This window comes from Strix aluco, chromosome 13, assembly GCF_031877795.1.
Source record: "Strix aluco isolate bStrAlu1 chromosome 13, bStrAlu1.hap1, whole genome shotgun sequence".
Taxonomy (NCBI): Eukaryota; Metazoa; Chordata; class Aves; order Strigiformes; family Strigidae; genus Strix; species Strix aluco.
This window is the reverse complement of record NC_133943.1, coordinates 6,043,388-6,069,623: the sequence shown is the minus strand read 5'-3', so window position 1 is coordinate 6,069,623 and position 26,236 is coordinate 6,043,388. Positions and strand designations below refer to the sequence as shown.

The following is a 26,236-nucleotide window of genomic DNA, read 5'->3' as shown; positions in this document are numbered from 1 at the left end:
TGCTCCGTACTTTGTGCAAGAAGCTGGGTCTGATCACACTCTGCTGTCATGAGACAAAGTGGCCTCTGGCTTTCCAAGATGGAACAGGTTCCATCCACATACTGTAATTCTGACTGATGGAAGGCTGTTTAAGAGATTGAAATATGGCTAAAAATGATGGTACTTGTCCTCAGGCTCTTCTGGGAGAGTCAGTGTATCTTGTTCTTTTGTGCTCCTCGTTCTCCCTACCTCCCCTTGTGCTTTAATGCTTTCCCAGGGTTTGTTATTCCTGTAGACCTGGGGCAAAGGGGCCATTTACATTTGGTTCCTGTGCTGCCGACTGGCAGATGCTGTGTCTGCGCCCACCCACGCTGTCCAACTGCTGGTTCAGCTCCGGGATATTTGACGAGGGCCCGTCCTGCCCCGCTGATGGCCGCAGCGTCGCTGCCCTCGGCTGCCTGGCTTGCAGAGGCAGCCTTCTCCACCGAGCGCAGACGTGAGGGGAGAAGAACAAAGCGATTGCATTTGTCCGTTTACTAAAGCAAATCTAAAGTGTTGTGCCATCTGTTCTGCAACTACATGAAACCCAGTGAGCTCTTTGGAAAAGGCAGAAAACGTGTTCAGAATCTGGGGAAAGGATGGATGTGAAAATAAGATGCTGAGAAATGGTAGAAGCCTGGATAACACCAGAACAGACCAAAATAACAAAACAAAAAATTGAAGTAGAAAATACAAGAAAGTAAACTGCCTTAAATTGGAGGAAAATCCAACACTCATTAGATTTTTCTCCTGTATCTTCTGCACTGCCTTTCATGCTTGTGTTCATTTTTTCACATTGATTCTACTTAGGAGAGCAGATCCAAATTAGTATTTAATAGTTCAGAAATGCTGTGATGCAGCAGGAGCTCACAATGCCGCACCCTGCCATGCCGGTGAGGAGGACTGGTCCCTCCTCGCTGATGAGAAAGGCTGAGTGGCTCGGGGTGACGCTGGCTACCCCAGCCTAGCATTGGGCCTCCTCTGCCCGCTGCCAAAAGTCACAGCTGTGATCCAAAGCACAGCTGTGTGTCGGTTTTCAAAAGCCAGGAAGGAGAATTGCAGACTGTGTGAAAAATGATAAAATCTGGAAAACTTTTTAAAACAACCTTTATAGCTTTGTGAAATTCCTGCTTCCCCAGAGTTCAGATGAATCCCATGAAAGTCTAATTGCGTTAAGCTCCTCATTGCACTGCAGTGACCGGCCGGAGCTGGTGGCCGTGCTGGCAGTGAGCAGCTGGAAGGGAGGGTTGTTCGTTGACTGACTCTTTGCAGCAGAGTAGCAAAAAGGACGGAGCATGTAATGACACATCCCTTAAGGCTCGTGCTTTGTAAACTGCAAACTGCGGTATGGTTGGAAGTGACTCTGATGCCGAGAGCCGCTTGGAGTGTGAGGTTTTGCTGGTAGCAGAGGAAAGGGTGTCTTGTGGTTAATGCTCTGGGCTTGGCCTTCAGGACATCTGGTTCCCTGTCTCTGCCACGGAGTTTCTGCATGTCCTTGGACAAGTTGTCCAGTTTTCCCACATCCCCCTTCCCCAGCGAGGGATGGGGGATTGCTTTCCTCCGGCACGGTGCTGTGAGGCTCCGTAGGGTTGACAGTTACCATAGAGATGAGGTACCTAAATAGAATTTGAAACCTGTTGAAGGAGAGCTATGAAACCTGACGGTGTTACCAAAGCTCTGCTTTGGCTGTGTTGTGTGGGGCAGCTACAACAGGTTGTAAAACTGTCACAGTAGGTGTACGTACTGTGAAACCAGGGTCAGCTGGAACATAGACTTGTAAAAATAAAAAGCTACCAGTACAAACTCAACCCATAAATATGAAGTAATATCACTAGTTAAACAAATAAACTAAAAGAGATTTTTCTCTTTAGGATCCTCTGGGCATTTTCATTTAATGAAGTCTTTTGGTCTGGCAGGAATCCAAGACCAAGAAGTCCAGACCTGCTTCTGTTCTTTCTGGGGCACCCTGGAGCTTCTGAGGCTCCTCACTGTTTGTATTGAAGGTCTTTAATTTGCTATAAGATGTCAGCTGGAGAATGAAAACCATGGAGTTACTCTGTGATTTGTTTTAGGCAGAGGGAGGCAGGGGAAATAATGTTTTAATTTAATTGATGCTCTCTTTTTATTGTGAAATGAAGAGATGACTTTCAGGTATTCCTTACTGCACCATTAATTGTTTTTCTCTGGCTTTCTCATTCATATTAAACCAAATATTTAAAGTCTTCAGTCTCCATGCTGAAATGAGAGTGGCTTTGAGGTCCTGGTCATTTCCATTCAACTTCTTTGGAAATGTTTCGGTTTGGTTGTATTTGTAGGCATCCTGAATCCAGTGTTTTCAGTGCAGCTATGCCGCTGACTTGTGTAACAAAATAATAATGCCATCTGTCTTGTCTTTTTTTTTTATCCCATATTTAAACATCCTTTTCTTTTTTTTTTTTTTTCTTTTTTGCTGCTGGTTGACTTTGACTGTAGAGTGAGAGGAAATCTTCATTGAACTTGTTGCAGTAGTCATCCATCACTCACCTGAGTTGGAAGTAGCTAATTTAGGACTTTGTAAGATGTGTAGGTTGGTTAAATGCTCCTGCCAAAGCACTTGTTTTTTGTCAGTGTTAGCTTCCATTTGACAGTTTTCTGTGCATTCATTCCCTCATCTTCCCGAATTGTGTCACTTGGGCTCCTGATAGTGCTATCTCTAACCTGAATTGTGTAGTTAGCAGTAAATTTAAAGTGGAAAAGTGAGGATTTTGTTAACCTCCTTTGTAATTTTTCAGAAATGTTGGAAGTTCATCATGAAGCTGAGTGGCTCACTGGCCATATGGGCACGTCCTACCACCAGTGTGTTCATGTGTGTGGGCTGGGATGCCCATGAGTTGCTTGGAACCTCTGTTTTCTGGATGAGGGATGTTTGATTGTCAGGCCCTAGATGCCCCTGTGTCACAGATGGGTATCCTCATCAGCACTCTGGATGCCCTCAGGAAACACAGAGCAGCTATGTTTTGCCCTCCGCTGGGTGTTTGTTTCTTCTCTAGGCAGGACTTAGATATGATTACAGTAACTGACTTTGGTTTGAGTGGTAGAGCTGATACAGATTATCTGATAATTTATTTTCAATACTAATATTTTTTTTTTATAAGGGGAGATAACTGGCTTTCTTACTATAATATTTCCTCTGATCCAGATTCCTGGCTTGTAGTTCTTGTAACTATATTTGGACAATTGACTTTGAGAAGTTTGTAAGCATTGTTGTTGGCTCAAGAGCTACTAGTGTTTTTTTTCTCTCTGCCTAGTAGTCTAAATTAATAATGTCTGTTTAATTCTAAAGCAATCTCATGAGATTTACAGGCAACTTTAAATAAAAAAGCCACACTGTTTTATAGAAGACATGTAAAGAATGGAAACCGCCTCTTGAAGAACTTCCTTAATATCTTTTGTGGTAATAGTATTGTCTAAATAAACACATGCCACTTGTAAACTTACCAGAATGTGTGGTGGCACTAACCCAGCTCTACTGGTGTGAATAGCCCACTGACATATGGTATGGAATTTGATTTCTAGTAGTTCTGAAAGATTTACAGGCTGATTTATGCTTCTTTCTTTGCATTTATTTTCCATACTCTCTTATTTTCAGGGAATGCATCCTTTATAGGCTCCATTTGACTCAGTGTATGTTGTGTCCAACTTGTGACTATCTTGTTTCTAGTTGCTGCAAAAAGGCTGGAGCTTTATTTCTGGGTTTTTTTTGAGAAAACTGGCAGTTTCAACTTTCACCTAAGAGCATAGGTGCTTTTTTGTTTTCCAAATAAAAAGTTATTAACAGTCTACCTTCTACTTCAACACTTGCTAATTTTTCATGTTTCTACAGTTATTCTCTAACAGTGGTTGTATCCTTTAGAGTTTTGTATCTGCATGTGAGTATTTTAAGTTCTTTTGTGCTGTTTGCAGTTTGGTGAAAAGCTTATGGTTGCTGGAGTCATAGTCCAAGGAAAAGCAGAGGGAACATTCTTGTTCAATTCAGACAATATTAAATTGTTTTATTACTAGCTGCAGCCTTGGAGGGAGTGGAGGAGGAAAACATCAGGAAAAGCACAAACAGCAAAAAGTATAAAAAACTGGAGTTGATCAAGATGAGGGAAAGACAAAATCACACAAGCTGTACTGTGTTGGACTGGATGTCCATGTAAGTCCTTATCTTCAAAACTGTCTGGTAGTGAGTGATTGTCTTTGGTGTTTTAGCACTAGTAGCCTTCTGTTTTCTTAGTAGACAGTTCCTATGGCAAGGGGTTCCAGAACTGAAGTGTGTGGTGTGAAGCCATACCCCCATTGGCTGTCAGGCTTATTGGTCTTTGTACCCAGGTTCTCTTTAGGCGCTCTTCTTAGAACCTGGCTTTGCGTTTTCATTTGCATTCAGTCCTTGGTTCTGAAGCAGTTCTGAGCAAACCATGACACGTGCAGTAGCTACACTGTTTCATTTCTTAGTTTTGTCAGGATGAGTCTTGTGAGCTCTTTATTGTAGATTTTATTCTATAACCTCCTCTTCTGATTTTTCAGTTTGAGGCAGATCCTTCAGTTCAACCTTAAATGGGGAGAGCTCCTACATAGGGGCCTCCTCCCGGTTCTCCAAAGTGAGCATGTTTTGAAGAACCTCATTTAATTTTGCTGTTATGGTACTGTCTCTGAGTGGTTCTTTAAACCTGAATAATCTGTTGGCCTTACAGATACCCTGGTGAGTTTTCAGCTCCTGATGTATTTCAGAAAGGTTTCATGATTATTTTTTAAGCTTTTTGCAAGTTATTCCTCAGACTCTCTTTTGGCTTGCCTTATTGTGATTTTATCTTTAATCTGCCAGTTTATGACCCATTCAATTTTCCTAACTTGGACTCTTTTTTTCTTTTTTTTTTTCTTTTTTTTTTTTGGTAGGATGCCTGTATGCTTCCAGTAACCCTCCCTTGCCTTGCTGTTTAGCAATGGTGACTTTCATTTGCTCTTTCTGAACTTGTTTGGTGGATGGTATACACTTGCTCTGAGCCTTCAGTACACTGTCTTTAAATAGTTCGATGCTCCCTGCAATGAGCTTCTCTTTTAGGCGCCCATTTAATTCTTCTTTAACAAGTTTTATTCTTATGTAGTCACCCTTTCTGGAAGTGAACACTGCAGCAGAAATATTACAGGTTTTGTTGCTCTTGCCAGGTCATCAAACACAAGTGTGATGTGGTCAGTGCTACTGAGTATTCTCCAACGGCAGCAGTTCAGCCGCGCTGCTCACGCAGTCGAGGGCTGCATCCCCTTTGTGGGGCGTGGTCTCAAGAGCTTCATGAAGCAGTTCTTAATGATACCTAAAAATCCATCCTCAGCACCTCTCCCCAAGATGCTATTTGCCCAGTCTCCATAGAGGTTGTAGACATTACTATGTGCTTCCTGCCCTTGTAGCACTTCTGCTCTCCCTCAGTGTATCTCAGTTGCTGTTGCTGTCCTGGTCAAGCAGTTGACAGTATCACCCTGTACTGTGCTTTTCCTGTATACATGTAAAAATTTAATCTAGAGGGATTCTGGATTCTTCTTTGACATAGTGAAATGGTTAATCTGAGTTAATTCTAGGCTCTCTCCTCCACTGGCAGGCCAGTGTGTTCCTGTGTGCTTCCTATCCTGCTGTTACAGTGTTCCCAGACTGTCTTCTGAAAAGAAGTGAAAACTGTCTGATATGCTCTTATCAGTACACATCAAACTTGTGCTTCTGTACCCTCCTCTCCTTCTATTTAAAGTACTCTTTACAGCCTTTCCAGTACATAATACAGTGATAGTGTGGGAGAAACTGATTTCTCCTGTACAGACTTTATCCATTCCAGAGTTTTCCCCAATGCCTGGTGAATCCAAACTCTTGTTTCCATATCCACTGAATTCACAGCTCATTTCCTCAGCCACACACTGTCTTTCTGACTTGTCCTTTCATCAGACTGGGAACCTTAAAACAACGCCATGATGAAAACTCCTGATTTCAAGTTGCAACTTGACATCCAGAACCTCTGTCCTCATGCCCACAATGACCATGAACACCAACTCCTCCCCAGTGTTTCCTAAGGGACATCTAGACATGCCGTGAGATCCACTGCCTTTGCTTTAGCAGTCAGATTGCCATATGGATGCATACACATTGCCCTTAAGGAACGCTATTCATTTATATGAGAGCACTTTAGATCACTTGTAGCAGTGAGGAGGTTGCTGTGGGTGTCTTTGGGTGGTCTGTCTGGCTTCTATTTTTGGGGCTGGCCTGTGAAGTTAGGGATGGAGAGCCTCCAGCTTCTTTCCAGCTACAGCCGAGCTCCCACTGCCCTGAAACTCCCCTGGTGCCTGCTGGCTCGGTCAGGACAAGGCAGAGCCTTGGGACAGGCTGGGCTCCCTTTGCTCAAGCAAGGGGCTTGCAGAAGAGGCCCAGCTCGTGTTTCATTTTGCTTTTCCAAGGACATAGATCACCAGCTACTGCCCAGTTCCTTAAGCCTGGTTTGGGTTCAACTGATGTTCTTTATTTCTTCTTCTGCATAAGTCTGTTTGCTACTGTGCAAAGCCTAAACTCTGTTACTTGAACTGGAGGTACTAGTGTAATGTAAAAAATAAGGAATGTTAATGTAAAGATTTTTATGAACAAGCTTTTGGTTGGTTTCGTGGGGTTTTTTTGGGTTTTGTTTTATTTTAAGCTACATAAGACTGCCTATAGGATTGCAGGCTAAAATTTCTTTCAGAATTTCTTTTTTTTTTGATTGGTTCTTGGTATGTCCAAGCTTTTCTCATCAGCAATTTTTATTCTCTCTATGCTTTCAAATCTTGGAGAGTTATCATACGCCTCCCTTCCTCTTTGTCATGTAGACAGTGCACATTAATTCTTTGATTTAATCCTTCTTAATAAGCCTGTTCCTCTAGGGATTAATTATTTTAGTTTCTGTACTGAGTCTTGCACTTTGTACTGAATCTTGCACTTTGTTGACATCTTGTACTGGGAGCCTACAACTGAACGCAGTATAAAATTAAAAGCTCATCTCACATTAGTTTTTCATGCTCTCATTTGGGTAACACCTTTCCATGTTCATTCCTCCAATAATGGGTAAGAGAAGGAGGGTTAAAATAAGCCTGTCTATAGGATGTGGAAACGAAAACAAGCCTCTGCTGTTGCAAACTTTTGGTGCTTTTTTTTTCTCCTCACCCGTATGGGCATCCAGTTTAAGTAAAACTTGCATTTAGCAGAGAAGGACTCTACCTGATTTCCAAGCCATGAGTAACTGCACTGATCACCCCTGGACATGTGGCTGAAATTGGATTCTGAGCTGTTGCATGGAACAGTGTGAAGTGGGTGTGAGATGCTCTCTGCCAGGTGGGAATTTTTACCTGCTGGGGGTCTTGCTTTCACTGGAGTGACTAATGTCAGAAGCTGCGGAGCAGGGAGACCTGACTCTGCCAAGGTGCACATCCTTCTAGGATGGTGATTTTGGGGTGAACTTCCTGAACCTGCTCACTGTGTGGTTGTGTGGGCACTGGGGCTGCTGGGCAAGAAGGGGTGGGGGAGCACAGCGGAGGAGGAGGTGGGAATGGCCCAGGCCAGAGCTGGCTCCTGCTGCCCTGCAGCTTGCACTCTGCAGCTTACGTACTCCTTCAGAATATGAAATGTTGCTGCAGTGATATCTTCTGAAGGGAAGATTCAGGGTTTCTATACTGTAATTTTAAATTACTTTAAATGCAAAGTTTCAACTCAGATGAATTTAATATATTTAACTTTTTTTAATATAGTAAATCTTCTCCAGTTTGTCGTCTGGATCCTTTTATCTTGTTTACCATAGCAAAGACCTCGACTCCCTTACCTACCCATTAATGGATCTAGTCCAGCCCTTCTGAATTCGGGATGAAGACTGTTTTTGGAAGGCTGCAGTGATGCTTTGGTGAAAGTCTTTGGCCTGTCTTATATAGAAGGTCAGACTAAACTGCTTTAATATTTATGAATCCATTTATGAATCCTGGCCTTGAGATTTATGAATGTGACACGCATTGACTTCAGTGGGTGGTGATTTGTGCCTTAAGCAAATGTATTTTTGAAAAGAAACTTGTGTAGCAACCGTCCCATTTTGTGAGTTTGAGCTGAAGAGCTTTCCAGTCAGACTGGTTTTGTTTTCTTGCAGAATGTCAATTCATTTTTATTGCTGAGGGTAGGACTCAACTGTGCATTTTGTCAGAGTGACCTCAGAAACACTTTATTTCAAATGGTTCCTTGTGTTAAAATTGGGAAAGTTAATTCTTTTGGATCTTGCTGGTAGCAAATTCATGGACTTGATATTCATGCTTTTCCTTCCTGAAAGATTAAAATTGGGAAACTCTGTTGCAGGGAACTGCAATTACTATTCCCTGCTTGCAACACCAGCAATCAAGTTTACAATCCCCCGAGTCTGCAAGATCTGCTGCATTTATCATTTTCATTCTTAACAGCTATTTAATAACTCACCTCTTTCCCACTTGGAATTACACATACCTGTGGAAATCAAGCCTAGAGACTTTCCAAAATGTTCTTGCTTAAGCATTATTTTAGCTAAAAGAACTGCTTGTCTCTGTTTAAAAAGCTACAGAATTGTAACAGCTCTTGCAGCTGAACTCTTGGGAACCGAGTTCCTCCTGGTGGTGGTGGAGGCATCCAAAATGTGGAAGCCAACCTGGCAAAGGTGCGCTGCTGTGTCCCTGCATAGCAGCTGCGGGGAAGCGTGCTCTGAATTTGCCTGTTCCACGGTCTCTGTTATACTTCTATTAGGCTGTACTCTGTATTTGCTGCACATATTTTGCAGAAAGTCATGGTTTTGTGTATTACCTAAACCTTATGAAAATGAGATTTACCTCTTGTGATCTACCAGGCTTCAGAGGTGAGCAGCTGCTAGGATGGGGCAGGCTGTAGGGGACAGGGGCAGGAGATTTACTGAAGGGAAATGGTGCTCAGGGCCATGGCCCTGCTCTCCTGCACTGCTGCTGGCCTTAGGCAGACACTGAGTGACAGAGGTGAGAATTTGGTAATTTTCTTGTAAAGACAGAGAAGTTGGAAGCAATGTTTTTAGCATTGTCCACTGGTAAAAGGCGGGCACTGTGGCCAGGACGCTTGTCTTGAAATCTGCTGGCATTGCTTTGTGAAATCACTTTAATTGTGTCTGTTTTCTTGATGGTTCAGTGAGAATGAGACACAGTCTGTCTCACTATTGTGTCTCTTAAAAACCACAGAAAATCCTTCTGAGCTTCTAACATGAGTTATACCATACAGATGCAAGATTTGGGTCCAGATTCTCATCTGCTATAAACTCATGCAGTTGTCTTAACTTCAGGTTATATTGGCTGCAGATTTGTCCTGCTGCTATTATTAATCATACCTGCAATTGTGTAGTGACTAAGCTGGGCTCCGAGGACAAAACTTTATTTTTGGTAGCAGTGGAAGCGTATAGATGCATGAATGGATGGATACCCATCCTTCCTTGAGCTACAAGGACTGTGCGAAAGCAGCCTATCATGAAAGCACTCGTAGTATGAATAGCTTTTACATGGTGCTTTTCATTAGTAGATCTCAAAATGCATTAAAAATGTGACCTTATCCCCATTCTGCAGAGGATAAATAGGGGCCCTAAGTAACATGCAGCTTTCATGGGGTTACCCAGCAGGCTCCGCCTCTCTGTCAGTCTGTCTATGTAATTCCTGTGTGTATACACAATTATTTCCCCACTTAATTTTTTGAGAATATGTGAAAATGAAGCAACTTTATTGCAAACTGACTTGGAAAATACTCCTTTAGACTAACAGCAGCAAAAACATATATTATCAGTTAAAAACTTTCTTTTTCCCCCCTTCCCCATCCAACCTGGGACTGAATAAATCAGTGTAGCTTTAGGGCGGCAGCAGCATACACGTAGCACAGTAAGTGGCAGCATGTTCCAAATGTTTGCAACAATTCCTTCAGTACTTCCACTCACTGTAAAGAAAGGTGAATTTGCAGCACTGCACAATTCTTCCCCTGCAATGCTTCAGCAGTTCGAGGCATGTTCTCAAAGAATCAAATGCAAATATGACATAATAAGCTTTTTTTTTTTCATTATCTATACGAATGTAGCAAAATAGAAATAAAATGCCAAACTCGTCAGTTCCAGAATCAATGTACTGTGTGATTGGGAGTGAATACATTGTAGAACTGAAAAAGTTAGATCCTGTGTGGGCAGGGGTGAATTTGTAAGGTCTGTGTTATGTCCTTAGTTCTGCCACAGACTTCCTGGGGGATCCCGCTCCAGTGATTGGAGCTCCTGGTGCATCAGGTCCATTCTAATGTAATTGAACTAATACTATTTCCGTACTTGACTTCAGTGTTGGGGGGACACATCTGTTGTTGTTTGGAAAAAGCATGTTCCTGTGGTTCTAAGACATAGAGAAGGATCATAAATAAAAATAATATGTGGAATTTGCTTTCAAATTCTCTGTTATACTAGTGCCAGTTTTGGTCAAATGTATAGCAGTTGTGTATTTAGGGTACAAGCACATTGATATAAAAATAGAATAAGACCTTGTCCAATATGCTGCCCTGAAGATATAAATATTTTCTCTTTGAAGTCATCTACAGAGTATTTTTTGGCAACTATACAGTGAAATGCAAATCTCTTCCCTCTGCTTCTCCGTGAATTGGGTGTTGGGAGGATCCCATATTGCAAATTCCCCTCGGGAGGCTTCATTGACACCCCAAGAAGTGCAGGTTCCTAACCCAGGCACTGAGGTTAAATATCTGATAGTTTGAAGCTCCCTTTGGTCTCAAGAAAATCACCTGAAATTCAAGAAATTTAGGATTTGTTCATGCAAGGTATGTCATATGGCTGGTTACCTTTTTCTGAATCAAATACTCAAAAAAACAGACCTCTCTCTATTTACAGAAATACTGTTTCTAAGAGCTCCTGAAACACTCTGTTTTTGTAGGTTACTGATTTAATTAACTAAGCAGACACTTGGATTTTTTTAATATTAATTTCAGGTTTATTCACATTTAATTTTAGCTTCCTATCTGTATCCTGTGCTTGGAGATTGGAAAGTAAATCTGCCTTTATATGGCAATGAGAAACTTTGTAAAGCTGTACTAATGAGGAAGAAAATGAACATTAATTAAACTTGTGGTTGCAGGATGGGCTGAGGCTCTGGAGTCCTGAAGCAGCAGCTACATGGGTTACTTCATTACGGCCTAGAACAGGGAGCTGTGATGGGAATGGGAATGAGGAGACAATTAAGTCGCTCACCAAGTGCAGAGCCAGCGAGACATTTAATTATCCACAGGAGCTAATGCTCTAAAACCTGGAGTTTTCTGTAGATCTAAATACGCCAGGCAGTTTTTCTGTCAAATTAGACTTTTAAAGAATGTCTTTAGAAATGCAAGAGGGGTTGGGGATGTTGAGGAGACTGGAGAAAAGACCTGCTTTTCAGCTGAGCTCTGCGGTGCGGTGGCAAACTGTTGGCAGGTCTCCTGGGCTGGAGAGGAGGTCTCCATCGTGGTGGATGGGACTGGTGTAATTACCTTGGGCAGAAAGCCCATGTGGCCACTGCCATTGCCAGTATCTGTAGATCCTGTGGTCCTTGAAAGCCTTGGAAGCAGGTCTTGAGGGATGCGCAGGAGCCTTGTTACCCCCAAAAGAGATTAGTGGAGCTCTAAAGCCCAGCCCTGTGTATTGCAATGGACTAATTTGTGGCTTATCAATGTAATTCTTGTCTTAATTAGACAGGACAGTCACTCTCTGCCTTCCTTGTGAATTTTTTCCTGTGTGGCTTTCACTTCTAAATAACTGCCTTGCTAACCTTAGCAGAGGTTTTGATTCTCTGAACTACAGTTTTCTTTTGATTAAGTGTCTTCTGCTCTAGTCTTTAATGCAGATTAACGAGTGCTAAGCACTGCTTGACTTGAGTAATTTACAGCTGGGCTGTAAAAACCCTTGGAAGGAAGGCCTGGGGATGTCCTACTTTGGGAAATAGTGGGATATTATAGGCTCTTTGCTATAGTTTGGTGCATTCCAAAGGCAAACACTTTTTCAATTAATTTATATTTTTATTAGTCACAGGACATAGTCGCTGCTGCCATCATTATTTAGCAATATTCCCGTATTCACTCTAGTTTCAAGTTAGAAGTCCCAGAAGAGGAGGGGAAGAGGTAACAGTTAGTTCAGTGTTTTTTCCAGAACTGGGAGCCCTTTCCATGGAGATGCTCAGTCCCACCCCTAGTTCTGAATTACACATCATGTGTTTGGCTGCAGGGTGGTAGTGCAGGGGAGGCACCGCTAATCTGTAACTCCTGGAAGTACAGCAGTCCTGGGATGGGCAACGAGCAGTATAGGATAGAAAAACGCTGTTGCTAGCAGTTGTTTTAAAACTCTTAGTTCATGAAAGCAACTAATGTTCTTCTGTTCAGAACTTGGGGAAACTGATCACTGAAAGGCTTAATTCTGGTTTCTCATCCCCTGGAGTAAATGTCCAGATGATGGCCCAAGAATTTTCTGAAGTCCTTCTGGTCTAACCTGTGTTGAAGGGAAGGCACAGATTTGCTCAAACTATGCAGCATTTCTGGTTTAGTCATCCAGAGGCAGTCTCCAGGAAATTGCAGCTACTTTACTGCTCTCTGTTGTCATCATAAACTTGGTGGTTACCTGCGAGTTGTCTTGGCATGGTTGGCTGGCACAGGGGCGATGGCGTCCGTGGATAAGGGCAGGACTGATGGGTGAAGGGCATGAGCAAGCTTGTGCTGCCAGAGCGAGGCCTTTATGTTGTTTCCTTGGCTGTGCACAACACTGGCGTTGAGTTGATGACTAAAAGCAATCTCCCTTTCATGGTGGCTTTTTGAGGGTGTTCCGAGTAGTATCAGAAAAAATGCATTAGGCAATTCATCTTGAGCTTTTCATGTTTGGAGCGCTTGGCAAAAAAATAACAAATCAGCCCCTGTAATTATCCTGCAAGACTGTTGTTATGCTGGTTCAGAGGTGGAGAAATGGAAGTAAAGAGGTTAAATGTCTTGCTCAAAGCAGCAAGGAAATGTGTGGTGGAGACATTCAGGAGCCCCACATATTTCTTAATGAATCATTTATAACTGTGTATGTATTATTAGGTAGATGGCTTGAACTGTGGATTGCTGTAGGAACTCTGCCTTGCCATCTAAATGAATTTTCTTCTTAAAGTCTTAAACAGTCATTTTTTCTTATTTTATTTCATGAGAATATGTTGGGTAAATCAAAGACTGTGTAGGATATACAATATATAAAAATTCTTTTACAGTTCAAACACCCAGTAACTCTTTCCTAATAATTACAACCAAAAATAATTTATGTGTTTCTCAGGATTAAAGGAAAAGAGAAGTTCCCTTGTAAGAGACAAAGTTATTCTAGTCCAAGATTAAAATGAGAAAAGAAATATTCAGTCATGTCTGAAGCTTAAATTCCTTCCTTTCTGCACTCCAAAAGAATTAGGGAGGATACTGCCATGGGGATGGACAATGAGGTGTTGTGTCTATCCGAGAAGCAGGGTGTGGCATAAGAGCACCTGATGATGGCCTGCTATTTGGCAGTATTTGGTGCCACAGGAATCCCCCTGCGTGCAAAAGGGCCAGCACCAGGCGCAATGATACGCAGGCAGCTTCAGTGTTTGACCACTGGTTTTATGTCTTGGGAACCAGCATTCAAATATCTCCTTTGTTTAGTCTTACAGTTTGTCCCAGGGTGTCGCCTTCATCTTCTCAGGGGGGAATCTTCACTCTGACCAGATGTTTTCTTTTCCAAAAGGCCACCATGCTGTGGAAGCTAAAGCTCACCTATAAAAGTTGCTCGTCTGTCTAATCAGTTCAACTACTGACTGTAGAAATTCTCTATCTGTTAATTTTCTTAGAAGATCTAAATTCCTCCAAACTCCCATCAGTACCCCTTGCTGCATACAGCAGCGTTTCCCCCAGGGTCCTGAAGTATGGTCTGCATTATAAACTAAGATCTGGCATTAGCTGATTAGTTAATAGTAGGTTTAATAACTCCAGAAATACATATGAACATGTGTGCAACCATGTAGCTTACTTGCAAAAAGCAAAGTCACATTTTTTTCACATGACAGTCAAGCTCTCTGTGTATTTCTCCTGGGCATATGCATTGTACTCTGTGCAGTTGAGTATGCAAATGCTTGTTCCTTCTTCATCTTTAGTTGTGCTTTTCTCATAAAAAGATTTTAAAATTTTTGGATATAATAGTTAATATCCAGAAGAAGGGTGTGTGTATACAATTAAAATATACATTAAAAGGAGAATAACATAAATTCTGAATTTTTCATATATTCCTCTTTACAGTAAAAGATCAGTTGCTGTCTCTCTGGGTTCAGCACTTATTTTCTAGATTGTCTCAGCTTCCTTGAGCTGCTGAGCCTGTCTCACCTTTTTTGTGTCTGATTTAGAATCTAAATTAGATAAGAAGAAACAGGACAGGATTTCAAATTCAGTTTCCGCTATACAGGCAGGATGGCATCAGTTTAAATTGCTTCGATATAATTTTGCTTCTTTAGTCCTTCCCCTTCAATCTGTTTTTGTATACATTATATATATGAAATCTGGGACTGGAAATCTTGCCTAATATAAGTTAAGACATGACAAATGAACCTGACATTTTTCCAAGGAGGGAACCAAAGAACATACTGTATTTATAGAAGTAGGAATATAGTTTGCTGCTTGTAGAAGAAAAATATGCTTTGTATGAGAACTTTAGCGTGGGGATAGAAGTGTGTTTAGATGACACTTGTTTCAAGCGAGGATACTGGGTTCAAAGGAGCCCAACTGGTTCTTCTGGAAGCTTGAGGTAGGGCTTCACCCAGCAGATGATTTAGCTTTCCAGAAGCTCACATACCAAGACGAAGTGTGTTCCAGTGTCGAGATGTTCTCCTGTGCCCAGTCTGAAAGTCCAGTGACTCCAGGGTCGTCAGTGGGCAGAGTGGGAAAGAACATGATGAAAGAGCTTCTGAAGATCGGATTTGGAGCTTTTCTCAATAACAATCTAAACAATTTCTTTCATGCTAATAGTAAGACCTTCTGCTTACGAGCTAAGAGTTCTTTAGTTTAAGTTCTGAAACATAGATGTGCAAACATATGCAGAAAAATTTTATTCAAGCCAGCCATCTCTGCAAGCCAGCTACTGGCTGCTGTGACCTTCTGTGGTAGGGCAGAACTACAAGAGCAGGCAAATGCAGGTGATCCAGGTGCCCAAGTTTTTTCACCTGCATGAAGATGATGAAAAGACTTTTTAAATTTTCAGTCTTTATGAGGGTTTCCCCCGAACACAGTGAGAATCGCTTGGGTGATGTTCCTTTGAGGTGCTCTGTAGAAGTGCAGATTTCTCTTTTTTTCATACCACGGTATCTGGTCCAGTCTGAATAAGTTTTTATTTCCTAGCAATGCACTACTGACACCTTTTTTAAACTAGTTGTAACTAGCAGAGTATTTTTTAAACTAGTTGTAACAGTATTTTGTCAGTTGAACCCTTTGTGTCAAGGGGGAAATAATCACAAAACTTAGTTGCTTGCATGTAAGAAGTAGTACTTTTCCATTTTGCTTCTGAACAGAAAGGCTGACTCTGTTTTTTGACTGTTGAACTGCACATCAGGTCCAGCTTGTGGTGCTGAACCGATCCTTTATTTAGCAGAGATAGTAAACACTGGGGTGGTCTGGGCCTGGTGGATAGCTAAGGTCATAGTAACTTTCATTGTAGCTGGTTTCTAATGGGAGCGTATCTCCTAGACAGATTCTTAGACCTGTACTTCACTCATGGGGTTCGAGGAGAAGTCCTTTTGGTTCAGGGTTGTACCTTTTGTCCTTTCTTGTCAAGCTGGGGAAATGATGCTTTGTTTTGCTCTAATAAAGAATTCACCCGGTTTCCTCTCTGCATCCTAATTGCTCTCTAGAGAGCACTAAAGTGTGCTTAAGCATATTGTAACTGTTTACTCACAACGTCTGCTGTATGTGCAGTAACACAAAATGTTCGATCTCTGCCCTGTTGCTGCAGGCTGGCATGATTCGCACAGACAAGGACGAGTTCTTCATTGAACCTCTGGAGAAGGGGGCCCAGGAGGAGGAGGAGGAAGGAGGCAGAACGCACGTGGTCTATCGCAGAGCAGCTGCCAAGAAGCAGCTTCCTACTGAGAACGTAGATACCCTGTATAAAGGTAAGGCAGAGGTGTTGATGCCAGCTGATGTATGAAGTGTGACTGAAGGCATGTGGCCAATGTGATCTGCTATCTCTGGCTTTTTTATCCTTGAAAATGGAAATGTGGTCTTCTGCCTCTGTGGGTGGAAAGGTAGGGAAGGAGTTGAACACTTTACCTGGGGTAAGCAAGCATTGCAGCAGCCAAAACCAACCGCAGGACAGTGGAACTGTGTATGTTTTAAAGAGTCTCCTTGGCTCTGGAGGTAGCCAACGTGAAGTCGTGTGTCCCACTGAGTCCCGGGTCAGAGCAGAAGGTGGTGGGTGATGGTGGATGAAGCAGCAGTGCAGAGGTGCCTGTGCCTGCTGGGGACGGGTAGCAGCACTGACTTTGCACAAGCCGCATTGGAAGGCTGCAGCAAGGACGCCAAGGCTGACGTGGCACATGGGCTTCTCACTGACAGTGTCTTCACTGGCTGGATTTAATCCCAACAGGGAAATATTGGTATCTTCAGATATGAACACAGACTTTCTTGATTTATTTATGTGTTTCCAAGTGTGGAATTTAACATATTAAATATGTGATAGACTGTGATGGAATAACAAGCTAAGCATAAACACCCATTCTATGTAGTATTTTCAATTTTCTGGTAACTGCTTGGGTGTTGCACATTTTTTTCTGAATAAATAAGGGATGCAAATTGGTAAGTGGATGTTTTGACAGCTGATGTTAACACTGAGATTAACTGGGTCGTTTGAGTGGAAACAACAGAATAGCTACATTTTTTGTTCCAAATGTGTGTACCAAACTGCAGAGTTATTTGCCACTCATACCCTAGTATTATCTTATTTCACTATAATACATTTTCAAGTGTAATGCAGTGTGTTAGATTGTCCTTTGTAGAAATCTTGTGAGTGATCCCCACCCCGCTACTATGGTACCTTAATCATTTTCAAAAGACATCTTGCATATAGTAATCCCCTGAAACCACTTGAAGAAACAGTCACAGAGATGAGGCACTGAAATTAGGGCCAAGTGAGCAGTATAAATTTGTCAGTGTTCAGGTTGGAACGGGGACAAAAAAGAAAGCAAACAATAGCATTCAACTAACCCTTTTTTTTTTTCCCACTTTGGCTGTCAAAATGTCCCATGAATTTTGTGACTGATGCAGTGCTGTGTTGGGCTCTTCTGGTTGCCTTCGTACTTGTTCTGGAGCAGAGATAGGGGATGCAGGAATCTGAGTGCCACAGTCCCAGAATCATAGGATGGAAGTTGCTCTGATAGTAGATGTTTATAAGATTGTTGCAGTGTTGGAAAATATCAGCCAGGCACTCTATTTCCTCTTAAACAAAAGAGACTTGATTTTATTCACACCTTATGGCAGTATTTTTGTTTTTGGATGGTAAATATTCCTCAGGAGTAGGAGTCTGGTACACAGAAAAGCATAAATTGTAGATCAACTCCAGTTATTGGCATGCGGTACCTGCTGGAGGAAGGCTCTGACAGCAGTATCTGAAAACACCTCTCTGAAATGCAGCACCGTGCTGTGTGGCTTCTCATGGAGCTGCCGGCAGGGCTGCTCGTGGGCTGCCCGCCGTGGCTGGCAGCAAAGCCACGTGCGGTGTGTGATGCCACCAGACTTCTGCGTCTGTCACCTTACCTGTGCTGTGCGCTTGCCTAAGGACTGAAGTTGGAAGGCTCCAGTAATAATAGCCATCAGTCAGCAGTGTGGGATTAAAAAGCAAAGGCGAGGCTGAACTTGTGCAGGCCAGGCCTCATGAGACGTAGCACTGCCCACGTCTGGAACAGCGGGTGTCGGTGGTAGGTAGGAATAGTTGTGATTTTTCGTATTTTAAAATAAGGAAGAAATGCTAAGAGTAGTAATCTTCCCTTCCATCCACCATCTCTTGATTTGTAAAATTGGTTAAAAATTAGTTTTTATTTTTGGAAAAAAACACACTATACTGTACAGGGTTTATTTTCCATGAAATTCTTTTTGCCTTTAACAAAAAAAGTAAATGGCCGCTCCAAAACGGGTCTGTTCTCTAATTTTTATTAAACCTGGATTCCCACCTCTGATTTGCTCTAGGCAACAGGCATGGAAAGGACATGCTTTCAAAAATTGTAATTTAATTTTCCAGTTTGTCTTTTTCCAGAATGCATCTAGTTTTGGGTAACAAATGTCAAAATATTTAGTGACTGGGTGTTGATAAGCACGCTGTGCTGCGTGTTTCCATAGTGCTCTAAATTAATCAATGGGCTTATTTAGGAAATACTTAGTAGGGCACTTTCAGCATGCTGTATCTATTTAAAAAAAAAAAAAAAAAGAGGTTAACCAAGAGCATTCCCCTTCTTCCACCATCCCTGGAGACAACTTCATTGTTGCCAAGTCCCATAAATTTACACGTGATGAATTGTAACACTTGGACTATTTTTAAAGGTCCAGCCTCCAGGAATCTTATGAATATGTGATTATTTTTTTTTTCCCTAGGTGAGCTTCTGGCTCTTTTAACTGTTGATAAAAACTTTGTAGTTTCTGACTGTGTAACTACTTTAAAGTAATGAGTAACATGAAGTATATAGTATTCCGTAATTTTAAAGACATCATCTTTCAAAATCCCATATGTTAATTTAATCCCATGATTTGGGAGGGGATTGTGAGTCATGATTTTTGAATGTTTGGGTTTGGATAGATACAAATTCCTTATAAATCTTCCTATCTCTGGCACTCTTTTCACAAGAAATAGGACAAGCTGTTCTCTCCCCAGTGAAACAGGAGGTGAAGGAATTGAAAGCTCCATGAACTTGGAGTTGGGTGGGTCTGTTGTCATTTCAAGGACTTGGGGCTTGTGCTGGGCAGTGGTCACACCGTGCCTTGCATGGCACAAGAGCTCTGGGATTTAGTCCCACAGTTGGCAGGTCTGTTAGGATGCTGCTGTTAGGGAAATCTCTCCAGGTTCTCCCTTGCAGAGGTGGGGCTGGGTCTATGGAGCAGAAGATCCTGGCTGGGCTCAGGGAACCTCCTGCAATGCAGGGCACGGGGTGCAGTGCTAGGGGGGCTCTTCACACCTCCTGTCTCCATGCAGAATGCAGAAGCAAAGAGCTCTTCATGCCCAGCTTGCTGCCTGAGTGGGTGCTTTTGTTTAGTCATTTGAGACTTTGCGTGCAAACTTGCTCCAACCTTAGTTATTGTTGTAATGAATCTCTATGGGGACATAGGGCATCACCAGCAGAGATAAAGAAGTCATTATCCCACTCTACTCAGCGCTTGTCACGCCACACCTGGAATACTGTGTTCAGTTTTGGTCCCTGCTGTACAACAAAGATGTGGACAGGCTGGAAAGGGTCCAGAGAGGGGCCACAGAGATGATCAAGGGACTGGGAAGCCTGCTCTTTGAGGAAAGGCTGAGAGGTTGGGTTTGTTCAGCCGTGAGAAGAGAAGGCTTAGGGGAGATCTCATCACCATGTTCCAGTATTTAAAGCATGGCAGCAAAGAAGATGGAGAGTCCCTTTTTTCAAGGAGTCACATGGAAAAGATGAGGGGGAATGGGTACAAGTTACTCCTGGGGAGATTCCGGTTGGATGCAAGAGGAAAATTTTTCACAATGAGAACAATCAGCCACTAGAATAATGTCCCCAGGGAAGTGGTAGATTCCCCAACATTGGACACTTCTAAGGTTCAGCTGGACAGGGCGCTGGACCATCTTGTCTAGACCGTGCTTTTGCCCAGAAAGGTTGGACCAGATGATTGTTAAGGTCCCTTCAGACCTGGTATTCTATGATTCTATGAAATGTAGTTCTTCTGGATGGTGGTTTCTTGGAGATCACGTGCATGCCCCCGTGACTGCCTAGACAGAGAGCTCCAACATGGAGCTGCAGGACAGCAGGAGAGAGTTCCCTGAAGCTGATAGACAGCTGATCTTTCACAAAAGACAATTAGAACAAATGGAAGATCCATCGACTAGTTGTGAGGGTGGATTCATGCATAAAGGAAAAAAAAGTTGCATTTTTCCAACTGTGGAAGTAAATTCTAGATTGTACTAACAGGTATAGTGAGGTGGACCTGACAACAGGGTTTTTCTAGCATTTTCCATATGCTATTATCTCTCTTTTATATTATAGTAGGGGAAAATGAGATTTTGTTCCATCTGTTTAAAGAATATGAACAAACAAAAACCACAACTTCCTAAGCCCCGGAGAGATCAAGGTATGCATCACCTTTTATGAAGGCTCTGCTGATGTGCTGGGTTTTAAGAAGTGGAATGTGCTGGGAGAGAACGGATGTGAAACAAGTGACAGAGCTGTAGTCTGGTTCCAGACTGTACCAGGTTTGTTTCTGCATTTACATAAAACGCTATCAGAATAGTGGGAAAAGTAAATACTTGTTCTGGCAGCCTGAATCATTGTGTTTTGACTGGTGTAGGATTATCTGGTGTTTGTGAGAATCACAGAGTAAAGGGTGTACTGTTCTACCTGTTTTTCCCCTCTCAAACAATACTATTTGTTAACGTACTCGAAAACATAAGCATCATATTTTAGGCAAGTAGTAATGTGCAGCAGAGCAGTACAGTGAAAGTCTGTGTGAGCTCATTACAAATTAGGCTAATTGTTTTGGAAAGAGAAATATTTTCATGTAGTGGTTGATGTATTGCAGGTATGGTGGGAATAAACCCTATTTTTTCTGGCAACTGCTTTTACTACTTGCATGCATATAATAATTTATCTTCCTCTAGATAAAAATAACAAGCATGTTGAAAATATTTTAATATTTCCAGTTGAATTCTTTCTTACAAAGATGAGAAATGTTGCTTGACAGCAGTAAAACTTCCTACATGATAGAACTAGAATTAAATAGGCAAGCTAGAGGAGGTTGTTTTTTCTTGAAACTGCTGGGTTTTTGCTTAAATGTTGTTTAGATGTTAAGTGAAGAGATGGTAAGTATTTAATTAATGGTTATGGTGAGGTCTGGAAAACCAGCTTGATTTTTGACTCTGAAGACAATCTGATTATCAGGCTTGTAAGCTTTAATATCACATTTCCCAGCTAAATTACTGTGTCTGTTATGTTTATCAACTGAGAGGAAATGATTATACTAAAACTTCCTTAAGGGTTGCCTTCTCTCTCAAAATCATCGTCTAAATACGCTGCTCTGAGTTTTATTGTATTGCTTGACTGATGAGAAACAGAAGCTCAGCTTTAGTTGACAGTTTTATTTACTGTGCAGATGAAAGATGACCTTAGCCAAGAACAGTTTATTACTGAGGAAGACAGCAAGGTAACTCTTCAAATGTGCTTAAACCAGGCAGATTATTGTTTCTTAACCGCTAATTATATTCTTTGGAATGGCCAAACCCAATCTGACACAAGTCCCAGCATGAATATACTCTGAGCTGACGGGGTGGACAGACTCACAGCCTCTGCTGCAGACTCCTGACCCCTTCCCATGGCAATACTTGGGTTGGCTTGTGATCTGACCTTCAGAGGAGTGGTGGCTTGGTGCTGAAAGATGTGATCATTTTGTGTGACCCAGTGATGTACTTCTTGGGGCAAAATACATCCTTTTCTTTATGTTTTTTTATTTCTACTACTGTTTCCTTTTTTATGTCAAGGGTGGCCAACATCCCTGTGGCCATAAATGAATACCAGTCAGGTAAAAGGACAGAAATAAGATCCTGTTTCTACTCAGTAGAGGCAACCAGTGCCTTTCTGCCAGATACCCAAACCTCATCAGAGCAGAGCTGCTCCTCAGTCCTGTTACTGACATCTCCTGCCCCTCCATGATGCAAAAGGACAAAAGCCTTTCCTCCTCCTTGCACTGATGGGACGTTTGGGAGTCCCAAGGTGTTGGGGGCCAGTTCAGCATGAGTGAAATCCACGTCAATTTAAGCTGAAACAACCAAATACTAGAAGTTGTTGGAGAAGATGAAAAAGTTAAGAATATGATAAAGTTGTAACAACTCAGTTGCCAGAACTTTGCAAGTTTTAAAGATGGTATTTCAGAGGAAGACTCCTCCATCATAGTCCATCAAACTGTCAATGCCATTGATTTACTAATGTATTTAAATTACTTTTTAGAAACCAATGTGCATCTGGTGTATATTTTTCTGGATTGCCCGAAACGACACTCAGATTGGCTGCAGACTGGCTGGTTGCCATTCTAATTTACAGAAACTTTCCCGGTTACCTTTGCAGGGGAACAGTTCCTTCAGGAAACTGAAGTTTCTCCAAATTCAATCAATATTTCCTCTCAGAGTGTACTCCTGCTGATTAATTACTGTTCCCTTATTTTGCAGTCAGTAAGGCACTGATGACAATATTTTTTGTCTCCTTCCTACATCATCTGTGCATGATAAATACATCTGTCTGTCTTTCTTGTCTTCAGTTTTCTCTGAATTTCACATTGCAGATTCATGGGGCTTTTCTGGGAAGAGAAAGATTGAGAATTCAGTTGCGAATCAACTTTTGAATCAGAAGCAAGGTTATGCACTCATGAAAAAACAAGTCTCCAGGGAGTGGTATTAGGCCATTGGATGTCACCTTTCCCAACCATAGGCGCAGCTGATGAAGCAGTTCTTTGCTAACACAGGCAAATAAGACCCTTGCAGCAATTTTAATATGAAATTTCAGGGTTAATCTAAAGGTTTTTATTTTTATATCAGTGCAATAAATCATCTGGGATGATTAGGTGAAGGCTAATGAACAGTGCTCTTACATGTGCTTGGTGTGAAATGCAAGAAATAGCTTTTTTTTTTCCAGTTGATAGAATTTTCTACCATAGACCTCCCCAGCAGGTGGCCCTAGCTGGGCCACAGAATGGACTCAGGTAAAAAGTCAACCCTTCCTGTGCTTGTGGGACAGTCTGTTTTCTTTTGCCTGGAAATAAAATTATTATGAAATTACCTTTTTTTTTTTTTACTACCAGTAATTTTGCAGTGTTTTTTCAGAGGGGAAGGGAAGTGCTCATGTAACTAAAGATGCGTGGTGATGCGCAGGCATATCAGGACCACAGTAAAGCTGTGTGGGCTACTTTTACAGTGGGCTTTTTTGAATTTTTGAGTGCTTTGGAAAGTATTGCTCCTTCAAAGGATTTTTGCTTTTAATTAAGCATCTCCTTTTTCTATATGCTAAAAATTGCTTTCAGAATGATTGAACACTCATACTTTCTCATTATTATTTCTTCATGACATCCAATCTGTAGTAACTGCAGCACTGCCAGTGACATAAATCCTCTTGTACATAAGTAAAAACTGTTGGGGTGACGTGGAGAGATGCGGAGCACTGTGCTGCACCGCGATGCTGCGGCTGGGACCGGGAGCGGGGAGAGGCTGGAGCAGAGAGCTGCCTCATGGGCCGGCTCCGCTGCGGGTGCCTGGCGCTGAGCTGCCATCTCCCTCTCCCATTCACTCCAGAAAACTGCAGCCATTCCTGTAAGAAACTGTCGCTAGATGTGGAATACAGGAACACAATAATAGCATGTTAAGAAGCTCAGTTGCTATATTTGTCCCTGCCTTTCTCATTAGGTAGTTTGAGTTCCATGTAGACTTCAAGGAAACACTCAAGTGCATGCTTAACTTTGGGCAAGTACTTAAGTCAAATTTATTTCAGTGAGATTCAGATACATACCTTGGGCTTTTTTTTTTTTTTCTGAATGGAGGTGTGTTCCTGTTTTGGTTATAAGGCAAGTTACTGGAGCAAGTTACTCAAATATGCATGAATTAAAGGTGAACAACTTAATTATTTGTGCTTATTTAAATATCACTGATTTGCTTGTATGATTAGCTAATGTAAAAATTAAATTAATTTCATTCTTAACTGATGAGTTCATTTTAGCTTCTCTACTAAATTCAAGTATGATAAGGCTCTCATAAGTGATCGTTGGCAACAGCTTACACTGGAGTTGTGTATTACCAAATGTTGCTAAATATAACAGAATTATAATAAAGCTGATATTGGTCTATAAAATGACAGTTTCCAGTTCTCATACAAGTACTCCTGCAAAATTTTTGTGAGAAGCTCTGATGAAAGCATGGGGAAAGACCTCATTTTATTTTTCACATTCTTCTATCAATTCAGCACTAGGGGTGTGTGAAACTAAGCTTGCTTAATCACTTGTTTGTTTATATTTACATTTAGTCAACACTTGTTTGTTTATAGATATGTTTATAGAGACAAAACATTTTACAACAGATTTCATTAAGGCTTGTTTTTATTCTTCCTTATAATATCCATTGATCTCACAATCCTTAATGAATTTAGCCTCTCAGTCTCCTGGGAGGAAAGAGAGAACAAAATATTTGCCTTTCGGACAAGGCTAACATAAACCTTGTTTTTACTGCAAGCTGATCCTGTTTCTTGCCGGTAATAGCCCAGTGTAAGAGCAGAGTTCATGGGAGCAGCAGTTCATAAGTCAAACCTTGCCTTCAGAGCCCGTGCGAGGGCTTGCATGTGTCAGTGTGTGCAGCCGCCCACAGGCATGTGAGGAGTTTTTGCTTATGAAAATGTATGTGCACACCCACATGGTTTTTTGCAATTTCACATTTTCTCGTGAGTTTTTCCATGAAGTGTCATCCTATTGGGGTTTGTTTATTTACAAGCTGTGTTCATGTTGTCCAACCTGCTGAGAAAGACAGAGGATGGCAATGATCCAGCGGGTTCTGATGTCTCTGCCAGGCACAAAGAGGGAGAAACTTGTTCACAGAAAGACCTTAATATTCTGTCCTGACAAACTGAAAGTGTTCTGCAACCTGTATCTCCATTTAGGAAATGGATTCTGGAACTGAGAATTCAAAAATATGGGTAGCATGTAGTGTTTGCTGTTTTGTACCATGGGATTCAAACTCTGTGTTTAATAACAATATGCAAAATAGCATCTGGTATGCGTCACTAAAATAAGCTCTAGTAGAAAATGCCGATAAACATTTTCTGTTTAAAATGTTTTCTGACTAAAAGAGGCATAAATCTTGTCTGCTGTCCATAATAATGATGATAAAATGGTTTGATCAGGCTAAAAGCTCCAGGCATCATCAAATGAAAGCGATGGGCAAGCCCAGAGTTGCGAGGAAGATGGATATCCTTCAAATATCTAAATTTCTGTCATTTCTTGCAACGGAAGAGCCACATGTGAGGCCTTGTGAAGTGGTCCAGGGATTATAAATGTATTCCAGCTGGTTCTGGCTGTTCTCAGCTGTGTAAAATGTGCTCCTCGGTGGCCAGCTGCTGAAGAAGTCTGTGTGCTGCTGGTATCCTGGTGCTTGCAGAAGGGGCTCTGGAAGGGTCACTGCATTTATAGCAGTGCAAGACCCAGCTGGAGAATGAGAAACAAATCGCTTGGTCTTTCTCTGCACAAATTTAATTCATGGTGGCTACTGTACACCAAGCACATCTCTACAAGCAAACGCTGTGTTGCTCATGAGCTCAACGCTGGTTGAAAGGAGAGTACTTCAGTGCCTTGGAGCTGGTGCTGTGTAGACAGTCATCGTTGGGCACGTTCAAAACGAAAGCTCAGGTAGCTAATGCCTGAGCTAAAGGGTGGTTTTCTTTAGCTGACTTTGTATATCGTAAGTGATGATAGAATGCCTTTAATCACTGCGTCATGCACTGTTCCCATTTAAAGGTTGTTCTTTCGCAGAATCACAGAATCATCTAGGTTGGAAAAGACCTTGAAGATCACCTAGTCCACAAAACCCATCTCCCTGTATAGCCACAACTGCCTCCCTTCCCGTTGCAGTCCCAGGTCCCACGTGGCTTGGTGAGACGCAGCAGTGCTGGGGGAGCTTAGCAGTGCAGACAACTACTGCTCACCACTACTACCTGCTGGGCACCCTGGCCAGAGGGAGAGGATACAGAGCATTTTACCTGCCTTTTGTAGATAGGGTGGGAGTGGGGAGCAGCTCTTTGGGCCTGATTCTTCCCCTGGTGTGTGCAGGTGCAGTGATGAGCCAGGAATCATGTGCTGCTTTGATGCTTATGCTTTAGCAAAGCATGTGTTATGCTCTGTGGGAGGCTGGGGAGTACACCTGTAGTAACCTGGTGG

The 26,236-nt window shown here is 42.0% G+C and overlaps 1 protein-coding gene across 1 annotated transcript in view; it reads left to right on the top strand.

Moving 5' to 3' along the window:
* Positions 1-26,236, top strand: part of ADAMTS2 (ADAM metallopeptidase with thrombospondin type 1 motif 2) — a 190,366-nt gene that overhangs the window by 54,494 nt on the left and 109,636 nt on the right. The window contains exon 3 of the mRNA XM_074838354.1: positions 16,065-16,224. Coding sequence (XP_074694455.1) covers positions 16,065-16,224 — 160 coding nt within the window. The remainder of the gene's footprint in view (positions 1-16,064; positions 16,225-26,236) is intronic.